Genomic DNA, 19817 nt, shown 5'->3' with positions numbered 1-19817 from the left:
CTGGGTCCCATCCCTATAGTTTTTATTCAATTTAGATACTAGTCATCTAGTTTGAAAGTACTTAGTGGCTACTATGTGCCAGGCCTGTGCTAGGGTCTGGGGATATGCATGCAATAAGGCTCTGCCATCATAGAGCTTCCATTCCAAGAGAAAAACATAAGTACATGTTACAGTGTCGGTTGTGACAAATGTTATAAAGAAAAAACAGTTAAGGAACAGAGGAGAATGGCAAGTGTGTGGCTATTTTAGAGTGTCATTGAGTACAGGTCTGAAAAGGGTGAGGGAGCAGCCATGAAAGTCCAGGAGGCTCCTGAGGATCCTCCCAGAGCCCAAGAGTCCGTGCACCAGAGGCCCCGCTTGTTTTGTTCGCCACAGACCCCCTTGCACACAGTAGACATTCTTTGCCCATTTGTTGAAGGATGGAAGGGACAAGGGCAGCCCCATCACACCGTACCTGATGTGAGAGACCACTCTGCAGCACACTGTTCCTGGCGATCTCACACAGGTCACACGTGCTCAGCTTCCACACTTGGGCTGCAATGGCATATTCCTCCATCAGTGCTTCCTAGACCCCTCCCCAGAGGACATGGATTAGATGTAGAATGTCCATTTCTACCCTTCACACATCTCCAAAACTGAAAACCACCTACATTGCAGAGTTCATTTTCCTTTACTACTTTTTTGGCACCTGAGTCTTCAAACAGCATCACACCTTAAATCCCAAACTCCTAGGATCTTTTCTATGTGAAATTTTAAGTTACCAAACAGAAATAAAAGAATACCTCTACATTTGGTGTTTGACCAGTACAGGGCTCTACCATGTTCAAAACTGAGTGCCAGTCATCAGTGATGCCAGGCTCTCTGCTCTGGGACAATCCCTGTTAAAAGGAGAATTCCTAATACCAATTAAATGTAATAAGAGTCTGTTCAAGCAAAACAAAACAAAAATGACTCATGAATAGGGCAGCTCCCTGAGCCAGGACAGAGAACTCCAGCCAACAATGGGATATGACAGCATTTATAGAAAAACAAAGCACACAAAACAACTTCACTGGTTACAGCTTCATCAATCAACCAGTAAATTGTTACAGCTTCACTAGTTAGTTGGCTCCAGGGTCTCCTGTAACAAACCTAAGCTCAGTTACTGAATTGTCTATAATGGCTTGATCTGTTGGGCTTAGTACAGGTGCCCATTCCAAATCCATGGCCGCCTACAAAATTTTTACCCCTCTAGTCAGGCACATTTTTAATAGCTGCTCTTTAGAGTTACTTAATGCACTTTTTTCTTAAGATTTTAAAAGTATGAGTAAAGTACTGAGAGAAGAGATGAACATTAAATAAGAATAAAAAATGGTTCTAGTACAAGCCAGGAGGTAATGTTACCCCCAGAGGATGAGCTTTGTGCTGTGGTCCTGTGTCATCTTTTGGGATGTGACTGTCTGCCATGAATCCCCAGTCCTCCCATTACCTCTTCCCCCATCCACCCCACTGCCTCTGTCTTCTACAGCAGTGGTTCCCAAAGTGCTCCAATGCCCTCTGGGACACAAAGACCTTCTGAAAGGTCCAGCCTTTGCCAACTATGTATCTTTGTGAGGCAATATTATTTTCACAAATTTTGATAAAAACAAATTGAATGCAGAAGCAGATATGGGAACCCAGCTGTCTTCTATTAAGTAAGACATTAAAGGATTTGCAAAATTGCAAAACAAACCCACTCAGTATTTTTGTTTTGGGAAATAGTTATTTTTCATAAAAATTGCTATTTATATAACAAGTTCATAGTGTTATTTTTAAATGAATTAATAGTTTTAAATGTCTTTAGTTTCTAAGATTTTTCACTTTTCCCAGAAATACAAAGAGTAGTAATAATAATAGTATTAATAAAAAGGCACCTAATATTTTTAATAAATGCTATATGCAGACATATTAGACTCTATTATAATTTTTAGATTATTTTCTTAATGAATTTCTGCAGGAACACAGAGAATTTTATGCCCATTTTATAAATGAAGAAGAAGAAGAATACAGAGAGGTTTAATAACTTGATCAAGGCCACAGAGCTAGTAAATATCAGAGAGGAAAATGGAGAAAAGCAAAGAAATGTACTTGTGTCTTCAAGGTTCAAGAACCCCAAAGAGGGTTCCTTAAAAAGAGATTTTTCCTTACCTGGGGCTCACCCTTTTTCTTTACTGGATCACCAGCCCCACTCCAAAGCCAAACTGAACCATGAGTACGGGTACCCGCATGGGAAGACAGGCCAGGACCAAAGGCTGCTTGGACACAGCCGCCCTTCCCCCAGAGCCCTCACCTTTGTGTAGTGGAACTGCATGGGGTCATCAGTGGAGAGAGAGATGTGCAGTCCCTTGTGCAGGAATTCCCGCAGAGGATTCTTGGAATATTCTAGGAAAAGGCTGTTGTTGCTAAGAGGGGACATAGCAATGGGGATCTGAGCAAGGTAGTAGAGATACTGCAATACCGGACTCTGCAAAAGAACCACCAAATTCTTGTAACATGTGCTGGGGGTTGGACAGTGTCCTTACAGGTCCCCAAGTTCCCCAAAGCCAGTAAACCCAGCCTACCTTCCCTTTTCCCCCTTTCCTCCATTCCTACATCACATGCCAGCCCCCAAGCCACAGCCTTGCTATCTACCCTCGGTTTGGTGTACACACTCTTGGCTTTAGAGTCAAGGCATAGTGAGGAGCAGAAGGGGCAGTTGCCGTAACCTGCATCTTCATCTCCCCTCCCCCAGGGGACCCAAGTCAGGCAGGAGATGCTCCATTTGTATGGTTTTGTGCTTTGATTTCAAACATTCAAGTAGAGATTATAAACATTGCAGCCCCTCAGTGTGTTCTGAAGGGATGGATGGGGCACACTTGGCCAAGCTGCAGGGGTCTTCTCATGTAGCGTGCACCCCACACAGAAATGTGACACAGGCTGGAACTGCCAGACCAGGGTAAGGGCTCCAAACAATATTCCTATGGAAGTGACCCAACATACGGGAAGACTAAGTACTCAGAGTTCATGGTAGCATCATTTACATAAGGGAGAAGTTGGATGGCTGATGTGTGCCCACCACTGGGACTAGTTGAATCAGTTGTAGACCAAGTGGCAGATAATTCATCTAAAGCCTTTGGAGTGAGGAGCCAGGTATTGTATTGCAGCACAGAAAAGTGCTTACTATTCAGTGTTAAGGGACAATGTAGGAGCCAAATTTCTGTGTTTACTATTACAGATGCATTAAAAATATGCTATGGGTGAGCCGGGCACATTGGTGCCCAGCTGTGATCCCAGCAACTCAGGAGGCTGAGGTAGAAGGATCCAAGTTCAAGACCAGCTTTAATAACTTACCAAGACTGTGTCTCAAAATGAAAAAATAAAAAGGGCTGGGGATGTGACTCACTGGCAGATTGCTTGTTGTGGATGAAAGATGGGAGTTGGAAATACTAAAAAGCTAATAAAGCTGTTTCCATAAATTAGTAGCAGTAAGGCTTTTTTATTAATTTTTCCATTTTTCAGAAAATCTCAATCATGACGTGCTTGGTTTTATATTACTTTCAAAATTAAAAATGAAGCCAAGATGACTACAGACAGCCCGGCCCAGACAAAAGCCCTGGCCCTCTAGCACCACTGGCCAGGGGCGGGCAGCTACTGTGGGGCAGGGTCTCGTGAGTGGCTTGCTTACCTTCTTGAGGAGCAGCCCATGGGAAATGTTGTCAGCAGTTAGAAAGGCAGACACCAGGTGGGTGATGGAGCCAGCCTCCCCACAGTGAGGCCGGAACAGAAATGTGCTCAGGCCTCGTTCCCTGTAGGAAAAGGGAGGCCCTAGGTCAGGAAGCACCTCTGGTTCACTCGGCTTGGGGTCCACACCCTCAGCCCAGGACCTACTTCAGGGGAGACTGTGCCCATGGCACAGCACAGCTGACCCAGTGCAGCCTAGAAATAACCCCTCCAAAAATTCAGAGGCCCAGGCCTAGAGCCCCTCAGAGCTAACAGTTATGATCTCCAGGGGCAGAGATAGGGCCTAGGATAACCCTGGCTGCCTGCTACCGACTCTTGTGCTTTCCTTGTCTCCAGGACTTGTTTCCCATTCATGAGCCTCCAGGGCATGAAACACACCATGACAAACCAAGTCCAATCTCTTTATAACAAAAATGGGCAAACCGAGGTGCAGAGAGTAAGGCTGTATTCAGTGAAGCCACTGAGCAGGTCCATAGCAAAGCTAGAACTAGAATCCCCACCTCTAAAAGCTCATCCAAGGACTGCCTCCACCCAATACCAGGTCTCTCCCTTCAACCACGGCCCTGTTCACAACCTCCACACCTACAAGCTCGCACTGGCCTAGGCTGAGCCATGGGGCCCACAGGCCCAGCAGGGGCATGGAATGGCTCCCTGCCCTGCTGCCCTGGGCATCTGACTCCCACCATGTGTGCCTCGTATGTGGCTGGAGGCAGCCTGTGCAGGTAAGACCACTCATGAGGCACTGGTGGACTGAGTGTGCTTTCGTCCATTAGTTGTTTGGTGCCTACACTGTGCCCGTCACATTGCAGCTGCAGTAATTAGCTGAAAACACAAATTTGTGCAGACACTGTTGGTGTCAAGTGAATGTTCATGTTTGCTCAAATGTCCTGTTTCTGTTGTCTCAGGGACATACAGGTACACATGGAGGTATATGTTGGTGAGTGTGTACCTATGAACTGTGTGGTGTGTAGCTTCACTGTATATATGCATGTGTGCTGGCATGCGTGTTGTGGACATGTCGGCATGCATGTGTGATTGTGTGATGCATGCTTTGTGTGGTGTCCTGGGGGTTGTCTGTGTGAGCAAATGGATGTGTTGGTTGGAGTGTACATAGCCGTGTGGAGTGCCTGCACATGGGTATGTGCTAGCATGTGAACACAGGCCTGTGCAAGGGGCGGCCTCACCCACCTGCGGAGGTTGTTGAGCACCATGATGTTGGCATACATGTAGTACAGGTAGTAGCTGTAGGGCGGGTTCTGCTCGCTGGTCCAAATGTCTGGGTTGGGGCTCTTCTCTGAGAACATGTGGTCGCTATGCTTAGACTCATCATCCACACTGTCAAACCCTGTCACCTGGACAAAAGAGGGGGTCTTGAGCATCAAGCCAAGGTGGGACAGGTCAGGACTTAGGTTTGGCTCAGCTTTCTGTGGCTCAGAGCTGAGCTTTGGAGGGCCTAGGAGTTCAGGCCTCTCAGGTTCACGTCTCACCCAGGAACCCCAAGCCTGACTGAGGCCACTTTCCTCCCAGGGATGGGGACTGGGTGCAGTGCCGCAGTCTGCTCTTTCAGAGATTCCCATGGTCCCTGTAGGCTAGGCTGGAGAGTGCCCAGTCCCTGTGTGGCAGTGTTGATAGTCGGGACAACTCAGGTTGGGCCAGGTGAGAGTGTGGTCCCTAGACCCACTGCCCATCCCTCTTCTGTGCCACTGCCAGCAGCATAGTGACAAGCTATGACAGGGAAGGGGAGCTACTCTATGTCGTGCACCTACTACACCCCAGGCCCTGCTTCAAGCTCCTCACACACACCAGCTAATTCAACACTGAAGAACGCTGTAGGGGAGGGGTTGGCTACGAGCCCCGGCGTAAAGTTGGGCAAACCAGGGCCAAAGTGGTAAAGGAAGTTGCCTGAGCAAGATGACGCACAAGGGCCCTAGGTAGAAGATACACTGGGGCACATCCAGGTGTGGCCTGAGATGCCAGCCGGGTGCCTCACAAACAGACCAGAGGCCCACTGTCCAGGCTGAGCTATTGCTCCCACAGGCAGCTCTGCTAGCTGAGGGGAACTGCCCTTTGAACCAGGTCACAGGACCTCAGGAAGCTCCTTCTTCCAAAGAGTTAGACCTCAGCTGGAACTCATCTGTGGATTCCCAGGGCCTCTGGCTAATCCCAGAGGCTGGGCCCTGACCAAGAACATACCTGCAGAGGACACAGCCCTCAGCCAGCACTTGGGGGAGGTCTGCCAACAGCCTCCCTCCTTTCACTCGGCCTTAGCAGGATTTTGGGGAGGGGCCTGAGCACCAGACAGAAGAAAGAATGATTTCCCAACTCAGGCCACAACTGGCCCATACTGGGGGCTCCTAGCCCAGGCCCCAGGCTCTAGGCCCTGGCCCCAGCCAGGTCTGCCAGCCTGTCTAGTGTCTCTGTGGTCAGGAGGGATCCTGCTGAGCAGGGAACACAAGGGTCTTGGCCAGAAACTTCCTGTCACAGAGCCTTCTGTTCAAGGGAACAACACATTCCCACCATGGCTCTCAGCAGCTCCTGAATGGGTCTGGGGAGCTAGGGAGGACCTCCAGCTCTGCTGTGACAACTGAACATTCCAGCATGGGGACAGTGCCATCCCCTCTCCCAATCTCTATCCGCCCAGTACAGGGCCTCACCACTGCATCTCACAGGCCTCCATCTCAAAATACGTCCAACCCAACTCCCCTCTCAAGCCTGCTCTCCCCTCACAGTTGACAGCAGCCTTCCAATACACCATCCACCCTCCTACAAAGCAGCACCCAGGAGGCATCCGTCTCCTCCTTCTTCCAGCCTCCACTTAGGTCCTGTGAGTCTACACCAGCCCCTTCTCATGAAGCCTGTCTCTGCCCAGAGCCCCTGCCCTGTCTCGAGCAGGCCTCAATCTTACTTCCTGTACATAGGAGGCAACACAGAACAGGGGAGTCAGGTCCTCCTGGGTATGAATTCCAGTTCTGCCACTTTCTAGCTTTGTGATCTGTTTAATTTCCTGGAGTGTACACTGGAGCCAGTAGCTTCATAAAGCAATTGAGATTACAGGAGAGAATCAATGGAGGGCCCTGCACATAGTGTCCAGCACAAAGTACATGGCACACACACAGTAACTCTGCTTATTACCAACAGCGCAACTGAGATGCAAATAGAATAGCTGTGAGGCTGAAGTGAGGCCGAAGTGAGGCCACGTAATGGAGTACCACTAGGCTTGGCAGCAAGCGCAAAAAATGTGAGCTGTCACTGTTGGCTCAAGTGCCCACTATGTCTCTGGGGCTGGAACAGGCCTCTCACTCTCCTCCTAGCGCCCACCCCCCACCTTCTGTTTCAGGCCTTCCTCCTCCACACACAGCCAGATGATGCTTGTCTAAAACATAAACTCAGTGAGGTCCCTCAGCTTGTCCAAACACTTTCCAGGCAGCCCCTACATGTCCAGACTCAACCACTCCCTCCCCAGACCTTGGTCCCCTGGGCTCCTCCCTACCAGACCTCATCCCATCACCTACACCTTCACCTTCATCAGTACCTCCACCTCCACCTCCCCAAAGCCTCCTCCAGTCCTGAACTTGCTGCTCTGACATCCTCTTTACTCCTGGCATCCAGAGGAAGGGGGTGAAAACTGATCCCCTTCCTCCTGGAGTCTCTACCATACCCCTTCTTCCCTTTCCTATAACTACTCAAATACAGAAGTGAAATATATTTCCTGGTGTGGGAGGCCATCCTCGCACGTGATTTGAGTTACCTCCCTGGCTGGGTGACAGGCACTTAGACACAGCTGTGTCTGAGCCTTTCCCACCCTTTCCCAGGTCCGAGGGCTTATCCGTGCAGAGGCGTGCCTGGCCACTGACCTGAAGACCCAATCGTCCTTGACCTTGGGATGCTGCTCCCTTAACCTTCATTGGATGGGATTTTCCCTGGATTTTTTGTTCCCCAGTAAAAGCTCACTCCCTGGCGTGCTCTCCCTCTCTTGCTAGTCTCTTCTGTAAACCTTGCCACTGCATTAGGTGGCTGGAGGCGGGAGCTAGGAGAAGCCGTCTCGGAGCTGATATTAAAGGTAATGAGAGTCTGCCTCTTTAATTTAAAACTCCCTAGTAATTTCTTATGAACCGAACCTTCTTTCATGAAGCCTGTGCTGGTAGCGTGGCAGATCCTGGAGCTCATTATACTAAACCAAAAATGGTGTGAGGACCTTTGTTTCAGGTAAAAAGAGAGGAGCAGAAATGTCTGCATTTTTAAGGAGACCCTGGGGTAGCTTGGTGCTGGCGGGGACAGGATCCATGTCTTCAGCATGCGCAGCCAGGATCCAACTCTCAGTTCTTACCTACTCGCTGTCCTTCCCCACTGGACCCACAGACTGCCCCAGGACCATCATCACCAGCACCCACCCGAGGCTGCCCCTGAGGACCTCCCACCTGGGCAGGCTCCCTTATTTTAGAAAATCTGCTGCTAGGGGCAGGCAGCCCTAGGCCTGGGGTACAGGGTGGCAGGAGCTGAGAAGAGAGGCCATGGCAAGGAGTGAGCCCTCCTCCACCATGGCAAGCTCACCTAGGTGCCCACCACTTACATATTTGAGGAAGAGGTGAAGCTCCCGATGATCTTGGGGGTTGATTGTGGCCTTAAAAAGGGGCAGGAAGATGTTCTCCAGCATCTTTCCAAAGTTTGGCAGCAGCTTCTTTGACCTAAATATATCACTGTAGGGAAGCAAAGACTGGCCTGTTAGGTGGACCCACAGTCCCCTTGGCCTGCTACAAAGTGGCCACAGTCACTTCAGCAGCTGCTTCCCACTAAGCACCCAGGGTAGAGTCAGCTGTGGCCTTTCTGCAACACTGGGCAGTGCTGTGCAACTCCACACCTGCCTCACCTGTCTCAAGCCAGAGGCCATTCACGAAGTGGGGCGAAAGGATTCAGGCGGCCAAGGGTCTCAGAGAGGAGTCCTCCAGTTTCCCAGTGATCCAGACTCAGTTCCACTCAGCTCAGTTTCCCTAGACCCCACACCCCAGCCCACCCAGAGAGGGGAGCAGTGATCTAAGGGGAAGTCAGCAATGTGGGCCACTACCACGTCACCCCAGGCCTCTAGGCCCACCCAAACCTTCAACAAGAAGGCAAGCCAGTAGACCCCACAAGACCTTGGCACATAAATATTCTTCAAAGAACCAAATTTTAAGTGTCATAAGGGTGTCTTTGCCAACCACTCTTCCCTGGGGAGGAGAGGTCTAAGATGGCACTGGACTTAACATTGTCTCCAGCCCACCAGACAGGATGTCATGCCCAGGGGCATGGGGCAGATACTGGGGCCCCTCACTCACTAGATCCGGGGCACCTGGATGATCCAGCGCATGTTGGGTGAGTAGACCTTGTGCTGGATGAACCAGCGGGCCAGGTTGGGCCACTCCTCAGGACTGCGGCCATAGATGGAGAGCCGTGGCTCCGAGTACTGGTACTTGCTCTCCTCCAGCTCCCGGGCCACCTCCTGGCACCAAGAAGAACCAGGTCAGCCCCAAAGCCTCCAAGCTACATGGGAGATCTCTACCTCCAGCTCTGCATGACAGCTGGGTCCTGGGCCAGCTGCTCCCAGCCAGGAAGGCTGATCTGCATCCCTGCTGCCTACTGCCATGCGAGCTCTTCAACCATAGTGAGGCTCCTCCCCTGGGGGAGAAAGGCCTTGGGTCTGCACCATCACATTGCAGAACTGGGCTGGGCAGCAACAACAGCTCCACCCGGAGCCAACCCACACCCAGCCCAGTTTAGACTATAAATAGAGTCAGGCATGGTGCCAGGCTGCTGTGAGCTCTGCCCAGGTGGATGCCCTCCCCTCCTCCTCCCTGCAGTTGGCACACAGCACCAGCCTGCCCATTCTCAGAAGAAGGAGACCAGGGCCAGAGCATAGGTTCCTGAGCTGGGTAGTGGATAGAGGAGATTCAGGGAAGGGAAGGAACAGAAGGCCATGCAGGGTCCCCTCTGAAAGCAGACACCATCAGGTATCTGAGGTGGCCTTGGAGAGGCCAAGGGACTGCTCACCTTGACCATCCTGGCAAAGTACTCTCCTCCCAGGTAGTTTTCAGTTTTTAAATACAGGTCACGAAGCTCACTGGCCCCCACAGGGTTGTATTTGGAGTTGAACTTGTCAAAACGATGGAATGTCTGCCGGCCCTGAGGGGAGGAGGCCACCAGCCCTCACCACATTGTTCTGCAGCCATTAAGCATGTTTCCCTCTCCAGGCCTTTAGGTGTGGCCTTACGTGTGGCCACACTGAATGATGTCTTTAAGTCATCTGCATGAAATCTTGGAAATTTCCAAGGGCCAGAACCATGTATCCTCACAGCCAGCCACAGGCTCTTTTCTGAGTCACAGTGAAAAGGAGCATGGAGGGCTTCAAGCTCCAAAGAACTATGGCAAGGAACATGCCAGCTAGTGAGCAGACGAGGCTAGACCACCAAACAGCAGACAGTGAAGTGTTTTCTATGCCTTTTTAAGGCTGAATAATATTCCATTGTGTGGATATACCACATTTTGGTTACCCATTCATCTATTGAACACTTAGGTGATGTCTTTTTGGCTATTATGAGTAATGCTCCTGTGAACGTTGGCACACGGTGCCTACTCCAGTCTCTAATTTCAGTTCTTTTGGGTGTCCACCCAAGAGTGGGATTGCTGATTATATGGTGATTTTATAGTCAACTTTTTGAGGAGCCACCATATTTTCCACAGCAGTTGCACCATTGCTTAGTGTTTTAGTAACAAGGCACGTGGCAGTTACCATGTTATAGGCAAGGAAATAAAACCTTCAGTGAGTTGCTTAAGGGCATATAACTCCTAAGTGGCAGAAAGGGGATTTGAACTTGGACCCATCTGACCAGAAGTCACACACTCTTCCTCTGTCCCATGGCTGCTCCCAGCCCCATTATTTTATGAGGTCAAACTAACACCACAGCCTCTAAGACAAGCAGAGAAAGAGCCAGCGGCTCTCCAAGCACAATCACAGCATTTTCCAGGGGCTGAGTCCCCAATCAGGACTTCTTTCTGTTCATGGCACTGGGGCAGAAGCTCACTCACAGCATGGACATCCAGCGAATCCACAGTGAGGTCGTAGGGGTCCATGTGCAGGCTGTCGAACACCTGCCGCAAGGTGATCTTCCGGCCCAGCTTTTCAGCCACAGTCCTGTCAGGCTCCGTCTGGTACGTGTGCTTGATGAAGCGGAGCAAGTGCTTCTGGTTCATGCAGGCCGCTGCGTGGATGTGCGTGTCCACCTAGAACAAGCACCCACCAGTGAGCCAAGCTACATTCTCCGCAACAAAAGAGCCCTGCCCTCAATGTGGAGCACAGAGCCTCAGCACCATAAGGGCCACAGAGGCAGTGCCTACGTAGGCCTGGAGGCCCCTCCCCATTTCTCCTCTGAACTTCAAAACTGGTCTCCTCCCCTTTAGCCTTGCTGCCCAATCCACCTCTTTACAGCACCAAGAGAGGGTTCCAAAATGGAGACTGGATCAGGCCATTCCCCTGTTAAGAAATCATAGTGGGCCAGCATCCTCAAAGCAAAGCCCGGCTCCTTAGCCTGGGAGTCAAGGCTACTTGCCACTGCCCCGTTCTATGCTCCAGCCATGGCAAACCATGCCCGGATATTCAGGGCACCAACCTACTCCACTCTGCGGCGCTCTGCCCATGCGCATCCCTAGGAGTGCCTTCCCTCCTCCCCACCAACCTCTTCCTTATCCTTCTACATCCTCCACTTGGATACCAATCCTGATCCCCTAAAAACAACTAACCCACCCTCTCCTTGCCTGACTGGGACCCTGGCATAGACATTCCCTTGCTGTGTCCATCCTCCTGACCCATTCAAATATGTTTCTGTCTACTCCTCCGCTAGCCTGGGAGCTCCTCAAGCACAGGACCATGTCTGATCCACCCAGTCTCTTCTATCTACCCCAGAGACTGGTAGGATGTATCCGGTGAATCAATGAATGGATGAATGAACAAATGCACTCTCCATCTCTGGCACAGTTCTAGTAGGGTTCTATATCCTCATATAAGCCTGAGGGCCCATGAAATGCCTTACAGAATCCCCCTCCCTCTCAGAACCCCCTAACATTCTGAAAGCAAGGTCCAAGTGGGAGTGAGTGAAGACAGCAGTCACTACCACACACTTCCTCAACGAGTTCCAGCTCACCCCACACCCAAGGCATCCACACCCCAAGAAGCAGTGGCTCTTCTGACCCTGAGACAACCTGAGAACTCAGAGCAAATGCTTACTTGAAGAAAAGCACATCACTCTTCTCCCCTTACTTCATGGCAAGGCAATGTCCTTGAAAAAGCCCTGGAAGGAGCCCACCAGGGCCTCAGAACACCTCACAGGATTTCTTACATCTATGTCTCTCTGGCCTCTCCTTTTCAACCTCCTCGGTCAGCTCATCCTTGCTACCAGACCTCCAATACTGGCATTTCTTCAGGCTTGGTCCTTGGCCCTCCTGTCCCCTCACTATATACTCTTTTCAAAGGTGATCTGTGCCATCTGTGCCTTCAATTTTCTTCTTTATACCAAAAATTTACAAATGTGTATCATCAGACCAAAGCTCCAGAATTATAGAGATAGCTGCCTATTTGGCATTTCCACTTGGGAAATTCAAAGGTCCTTCAAATTTTAAAGTGGACAGACTCTCCATCTCTGGCCCTAGACCAAACCTGATCGTTTCCCAGGTTTCTGCACCCCAGGAAATGATATACCCTGCACCCAGCTGTTCACAATGGAAAACTGCAAGTCATCCTCCGCCTCCCCTCCCTCCCGCAGCACCAGCCAGATCCAGCAATTCCACCTTCCAATTAAATCTCAGATCTACACAATGAATGATCCGTCTTGCCACTTTGTCTCTTGCTCTGGTTCAATTCATTCTTCACTCAGAAGCTAGAATGGATTTTTTGATGCAATTTGATTCTGATTAATATTCTCACTAATCTAATACTGCTAATACTACTTAGTCCCTGCCGTCTCCCCACCTTCCACAGCCCCACTCTCCATTTTCCTCTGTGTTCCACTCCCAGGACAGCCACTTGGCTAAAATGGGAGATGCCCTGAAGTCACAGTAGGCATCTTGCATCTCCTTCTATGAGCCCACGGGGCCTAAGGGAAGTCCCCAGGGAAGGAGACAGCAGCCCCACAGGCCAGGATGCCACCCGCCACCAGTCTGCAGCATGGAGTTACTGCTGTGGCTAACTGGGCACTGTGCGAGGGCCAGGATGAGAAGGTGCTGACCTCGGGCCAGGGAAGGCTGTTCACAGCTGGTTGGGCATCTCCACATTGTGCCAAACGAGACATTTGATCTTTTGGACTTCTAAGTGTGTTATCCCAGTCAGCCTATGTCATTGGCCACATCACTCTGTCAGCAGGGTCCTTCCTGCCATTAATCCTGCTACTCTTACCAGAAAGATAGACCGCTGGACATCAGAGAAATGATACCACTCAACGTACTAAAAACCAAAACATCACCCAAAGCACAGGCACTTCTTGTGCATTCCTTTGGATGCACAAGAGAAGGTCAGCTGGGATTAGCTCAGCAGGACACAGACTGGCTTCACTGCCTCAGCATGACTCAGCACATTCTGGGCTTCTACATGTGTCCTCCAGTTTACCAGTGACACACCACAGGGGGTTCAGCCTGTCCTTACCTCATGAGTCACAAGATAAAGAAGGAAAACAACTGGACAGTCCAGGAAGCACCCAATCCAAACTACAGGACCTCAAAGGTGATTATTTTAGGAACAAGTCAAAGAAGTTGTCATTGGAGGTCAGTATTTTCAATTCACCCGAAGATCCAAGCACATTCTCTGCTCTCTCCTGAGATCCAGGTCTACAGAAACTGTAGAGTTCCCAATACCTGAGACTGGAGCTAACACTGGCCTTCCCATACCAATGGCGGACATCAGCAATTGGTCACAGCACTCTTTTCACTGAGGTTCTGGAATAGCTTCAGGGAGTCACTCCCAACTGGTCAAGTTTGGCACAGAAGCTGAAACCTATTTGCTATCCCTGATGTGACACTCAAGCCCAAATGGATAGTGCCTAGTCCTACTCTACTCCCAAGCAGCAAACCCACTCAGCCCTTCTGTCTCAGCCCTGAACAGAAAACAAGTGTCTCGGTTACACAGTGCTGCCAGCTGGGCCTCACAGTGTCATAACCCACCACCCACCACCCACAGTTATCCACAGCCAGGCCTCGGACCCGGCGTGCCCTGCCTCTGGGAAACAACAGCTACCTCCAAGATAGGGAGCTCCCCTCCCAGCCCACTCTGGGTTTTATAAGGCCAGCTCTCCTCGCCACAGTACAGATTTTGAGGGTGAGATAAAGCTGCTGGCACCCAGGAGGCTCCCTTTACCCAGGACACAGAGCACAGCCTGATGCAGTGGCCCCAGGCCCAACTGACTATGCACCAGAGAAAAGGCCACAATGTCACCACACACACACACACACACACACACACACGGACACCTTGTGTCCAGAGAGCACAGTAACCCCCAAGGTGATAGGAAGCCCAGGGATCAGCTCTGATATGGAACCACAGCTCTACACAAGGGCTTGGGCCCACACTGTGGCAGGGAGCAGATGGTGAGTCCATGGGGCCCACCTCAGGAGCAAACCGCTTCAGAGCCCATCCAGTCAACACAGACAATTCAGGTCAGGCAGCAGCAGGAGGCAGGCCCAGCACAGTTCACGTCTGCAGAGGGCAGGGCTGCCCTGGGCTGGGCAGGACTGCGGGGAGCTCACAGTGACTGAGGCACCTGCCTAACACCTAAGGCTCACAGAAAAGGAACAAATGGCGCTTGAGGTGAAAATGCCCAGCTGCCCACATAGGTGTGTCTAATGCATGACCTTTAACCTCTACCCGGAAATCCCCAACACTCTTCCACAGCCTTTCGGAGCCCATGAGCTGAAGCTAAACTCTCACTTCTAAAGGCTCTTAGTCCCGTCCACGTGGGGAGTCCAGATGGCATGAACAGGGGGTCTTAGGCCTCCCATCTGAATTGCTGAGCGAACTCAGTCAGGAGGTCAGAGAGGCTGACCAGGGCTTTCCCAGAGGAGCCACAAGCTGATCCTAGAGAGAGGAGATCCTCAAGAGGTCCCAGCAGGACAGAGGTGGCTCTGGAGATGACCACCTCACCATGACCCGCCCAGGTTTGGCCATCCTCCTCCAAGCACAATCTAAACCCCCTGCCCCCACTGATTTACCTCCAAGATCACAAGCACACCCGGCCCGCCTCCCAACCCACAGACCCCATTATCATCCAGAACCCCCACATCTCTGCAGCTTCATTCCTCACAAACCACTGCTCTCCTCTCTCTGACCCAAGCTCCAGCCACACCAAACTAGCAGCTATGTCAAGACACCACTCTAACCCTTTCTCCCCTCGCACGCACGCCTCTCCCCCTCCTGGCATTTGCACATGCTGTTCCCTCCACAGGAAATGCCAGGGACATTGCTGCTTCCCTCCCTGCATAACACTCTGCCTGGCTAGCTTCTTACCCTGTAGGTCAGCTTAGTTCTGGCCTCTTCCTGAAAGCCACCCCATTACACTTAACCCTTAGGTAGCAGACGGAGGAGCTTCTCATCAGCAGGAAGTAACTTGCTCACCATCAAACGCCCCATGCTTAGCACGAATCCTGCCTCGCTATAGGTTACTTAAATGGAAGAATATGGAAGAGCTGCAGCACATAATCACTTAGTATGCACACCTGCCACCACTCTGCAGGCTGAAAGTGCCAGGAGCCACTCGGCCACTCAAGGGGTACAAGAGGGACAGAGACAGGAGCACATAAAATGTTCTTCTTTAAATATACCTTGGGCTGGGGTTGTGGTTCATGGTGGAGCACTTGCCTCGCAAGTGTGAGGCACTGGGTTCGATTCACAGCACCACATATAAATAAGTGAATAAAATAAAGGTCCATCAACAACTAAAAATATATGTAGAAATAATTTTTAAAAAATAAAAAATAAATACACCTTATCCTGAAGGACACAAAACTATAAACTACCAAAATCCAAAGAGGTCATATAGCTTTTTCCCTCCATGATGAATCTAATTCTTTCCCTACCCTAAGAGTGGCCTGTGCTCAACAGTTGTGACCACTTAAAGGCTGTGTCCTGCTTCCCAAGGCACATTCCAACAGAGGCACACCATGGAGTGGCCCCCCAGTACCGTCTGAGGCACATCCTGACTCTAAGAACACAGTTCACCCACCTCTCTTCTGCATGGACCCATCACACTCCTCTGGCCAAGAAGGGCCTTCACCAGCCTCCACTCTCACAGGGCACTAGCCCCAAACTGGCTCAGGGCAGCCCCCAGCCAGGTGGGTTGGACACTGGCCACTAACGCACCTTTCTCACGTTATAGAAGTCTCGATGGGGGTTACTCTTCAACTCTTTGAACTCGGACATTTCATTTAACATCTCGTGAAGGCTGAATTTGGATTCCAGAAAGTTCAGTCGCCGGTGACAATAGGTTTTCCTGCAGGTTGGGGAAGGGGAGAGACCATAGTTGAGGGGCAGAGACATCAAACTCTGTTTGGAGACTTCCAGCACAGGTGGGCCAAGCCCAGTGTGGGAGGTCCAGTTCTGGGAGGATGGAGCCAGGAGGGCTCAGAAGCTCCCAGATTTCTGTTGACCTGACTGACCTGGCTAACATGTCGGTGTGCCCCAGTGAGAGTGGAGAGTGAAGATATGGGGCAGCAGAGAGCTGACTTTGAGACCCTATATTTTTTACTTCTAGCTCTATGTGTTTTAGAGCCTCCCTCTCCATGAATGAATCAATGTTGAGATGGTAATTCCAAGGCTGAAGTGAAGGTTAAATTGGTTGATACCTATGAAAGGGCCTGACTCGGAACAGAGTGGTTACTCAATAAGTCTCCCTCTTTTTTCCCCTCTTTTCTTTCTTCCCATCTGTCCTCAGCCACCTTTTATTCCTTGAGAAATCAATTGTCAAGAATATGGATAATACAGTCACACTATAAGGCATGGCCTGCCCACCTTGGGATACAGAGGTAACTCCCACCCTGACCAAATGCTCCCAAATCCCAAGACCTGAGGACCCCCAGACTCTGAGGCTTCAGGACAAGAGAAGAATGTTTCTCATCAGAGCCAGATTAGGAGCACAGGGGTATTTATCACTGGGATGGAAATCTCTGTGAGACTCATGCCCCAAGTTCCCACCAACTCAAAGAAGGTACCCATGGGTAAAGAGGTTTTCTCTGCTAGCAAAGGTGGGAGCTCACTGCTGTGGTCAGCTGCCAGCCCACACCCAGCCAGGGTTGGCCAGCCACATGCCTTGAGTCCAAGACCACACAGAACCTTTGACCATAACTCATGCCACCCTGCTTCTGCACACAGCAGCTGCTCCATATCCCATCACTGAGGCTAAGAACAGCTGCCTATCTGCAAGAGTGCCACCCTGTCTGCCAAGACAAGCCCAGGATGAGCCCAGGGGTGTCACACAGTGGAAAAGGAGGTCAAGCCCAGCCTCTTTCCAAGAAGGACTCTCCTTGAGAACCACTCAGGCAGGACAGCCACTTCTCACACACTTGGCCCAGAAGGGCCTCTGAAAGAAAACTACCCCGTCCCCTCCCGGGGTCTTAGTTGGATCAGTGAGGACCAAGCTACCCATCCACCCCAGGCTCACTCTCTTCCCTTAGGACCCAGCATCACACCATTCCCAACAAAACCCAAAAGGCAAGAGCAAAAGAGCAGGGGCATGACAGCACACTCCCCTCCCAACCCTGACTCTGGCACATTCACTCCAAGGCTCTAAGGGTGCAGGTTGCTGAACTTCCACACTGATAGCTCAAGTGCCCACCAACAAGTGAGGGACCAATTGCAGGAAGACAGCCACCTGCCAGCTTAGCCTGAGTCAAGCCCATGGCCTCAGGGGGATCAGAGCCACAAAGCGCCCTAGGCTCTCTGCATGCCCTCTCCAGAAACACAGAAACCCAAGACCTGGAGCGACAGTCATCGCTCCTCCTCCCTGTGCAGCCGTGTCCCAGGCTGCCAGTTCTCTGCAAGGCTGCTTTCTTGCCTGACAAGAGGCGTGGCAGTCATTTTAAGGTGCCGAGGTTGCCAACAGAAAACAGAAGTTCCACACCTGTACTGCAAAAGGGACAAGTAGTAACAACTCTAAGAGTATGGCAGCCCAGGAAGGGAGATTACTGCAGAAACCCACAAAACAAAGGGAATGACAACCGCTCTTTCAGGATGGTTTACCTGCAGGAAAGCCTCAAACAGAGGGGCAGCCTAGCTGGCTTTTCCCAGCTCCTTCCTATAATGAGAGAGAGAGAGTTGGGGAAAGCTGGCTTACGTGGGGCCGTCAGTGATGAGAGCCAGGATGTGGCTCATGTCCACCGTGTAGGTCTCCAGGTCAGGGTAGGGCAGGCTGTGGGGCTCCTGGCGCTCCAGCATCTTTTTGTTATCATACACGAAGAGGATGCCCCCCTGCATGCAGACCAGGTAGCCCAGATTGGGGGGTGCATCATCCAGGCAGTAAGGGTCTTCCCCGGGCTGTGGGGGTGGGTGGAACTCTGCAAAACAGGATCAAGTGATGGCTATGAGCTCTTGAACTCAAAAGTCACATTCGGGGTAAAGCCTGCCCAGGCCACTCTATCTAAAACCAACCACCCTCACCTGCACAAACACCACAGCTCCTCTTCCCAGCTCTGTTTTGTCTCCTTAGCACTTAGCCCTGACTAAAGGAACTGTACCTCTCACCTTGGATTTTAGAAACCTTCTCTACTCAGAGTAGAGACTCTGGTGCAGATTGAGACTTTGGTTTGCTGTACCCCATTACCCAGAAAAGCCTGTGGTACATGGTTGGCACTTCAATATATCTTTTTCATTTAACTGAAATGGACTTCAGTTTCCTTGGCCCTGCACAGCCCCCAGGATTTTTTTTTTTTTAAGGGCAGCTGCATCCTCTAGTAAGAGAACAGACAGCTTTTGTTGCTTCCTTTGAAGAGGAGCCAGGGTTTCCTCCCACCGCAGCTGGCAGCTGGGCCCCTGGTCCTATATGGTGTTGGCTGATCTGCAGAGAGTTGAAGCCCCCAGTTCTGCTGTGTAGCATCAGACCTTGGCTAGAGACAGCTTATCAAAAGCCAGAAAACAGGTGCTTCTCAGCTTATTATGTGGTCATGTCCCAATAAACCCATCATAAACTGAAAATACCCTAAATTAAAAATGCATTTAATACATCTAACCTACTAAAAATGTGATCAGAACACTTGTATTAGCCTACAGTTGTGCAAAATCATCTAATATAAAATTTATTTTATGATAAAGTATTGAACACTCATGTAACTTATTGAACACTCTACTGAAAGTGAAAAACAGAATGGCTGTATGGGTACATTTTACACAATCATGAAGTTGAAAAATCATTAAATTGAAACATCATAAGCTAAAGACTGTCCATAACACCCCCTAATTCATGTGCAAGGCATTCCTGTTTACAAAGCATTTTCCTATCAAGGCAGTGGGTGTAATCCTCAGATGGGAAGACAGGATCAGAGAGGCAAAGGGGTTTGTTAAAAGTCTCATGCTTAAAAATAATAAAAGAGACATTTTGGGGGCTGGGGCTGTGGCTCAGTGGTAGAGCGCTTGCCTAACACATGTGAGGCACTGGGTTTGATCCTCAGCACCATATAAAAATAAATAAATAAATAAAATAAAGGTATGTCTCCATCTACAACCACAGCTGCCAGCCGCATTGGAAGAAAACCTTGACTCCTCATCAAAGAAAGCCCCCAAGGCAGGGTCACCAGCTGGGATTTCCTCCACCAGTGCTCACAACAGGATGCTCCTAGAGCAAATGTGAGGAGTCACTGAGGAGCTGAAGCAGAGCAGAGCTGGGGTTGATGTCCCCCATCAAGCAAGGCCACAGGCCAGCTCAGAAGTCTCTAAGTCTCTTGCAGACCACGGGGTCTGCAAGGTGCAAGCAGTTGCAAATACCTGGGTGAAGCCACAGCCTGCACACTCTGAGGTGGTTCCACCTCACCACACTCAGGCCCAGAACCCGAGTCCTTCATGCGAAGTACACATTTAGCCA

The 19817-nt window shown here is 50.5% G+C and overlaps 1 protein-coding gene across 4 annotated transcripts in view; it reads right to left on the bottom strand.

Moving 5' to 3' along the window:
• Ampd3 (adenosine monophosphate deaminase 3) overlaps positions 1-19817 on the bottom strand; it is a 44701-nt gene that overhangs the window by 3024 nt on the left and 21860 nt on the right. For 3 of the 4 annotated variants that reach the window (XM_076846874.1, XM_076846872.1, XM_076846873.2), the window contains exons 5-14: positions 18078-18297; positions 16109-16238; positions 10798-10992; positions 9763-9894; positions 9051-9214; positions 8309-8435; positions 4927-5090; positions 3683-3803; positions 2309-2482; positions 455-565 (exon numbers count right to left, since the gene is read on the bottom strand). In XM_076846874.1, the coding sequence (XP_076702989.1) occupies positions 455-565; positions 2309-2482; positions 3683-3803; positions 4927-5090; positions 8309-8435; positions 9051-9214; positions 9763-9894; positions 10798-10992; positions 16109-16238; positions 18078-18297 (1538 nt within the window). Of the gene's footprint in view, positions 1-454; positions 566-2308; positions 2483-3682; positions 3804-4926; positions 5091-8308; positions 8436-9050; positions 9215-9762; positions 9895-10797; positions 10993-16108; positions 16239-18077; positions 18298-19817 lie in introns of those variants that run through there. The other variant, XM_076846875.1, reaches the window with a different exon arrangement.

This window comes from Callospermophilus lateralis, chromosome 2 (assembly GCF_048772815.1).
Source record: "Callospermophilus lateralis isolate mCalLat2 chromosome 2, mCalLat2.hap1, whole genome shotgun sequence".
NCBI lineage: Eukaryota > Metazoa > Chordata > Mammalia > Rodentia > Sciuridae > Callospermophilus > Callospermophilus lateralis.
Note: the sequence above shows the minus strand (reverse complement) of the source record. Positions and strands in the feature narration are given on the sequence as shown.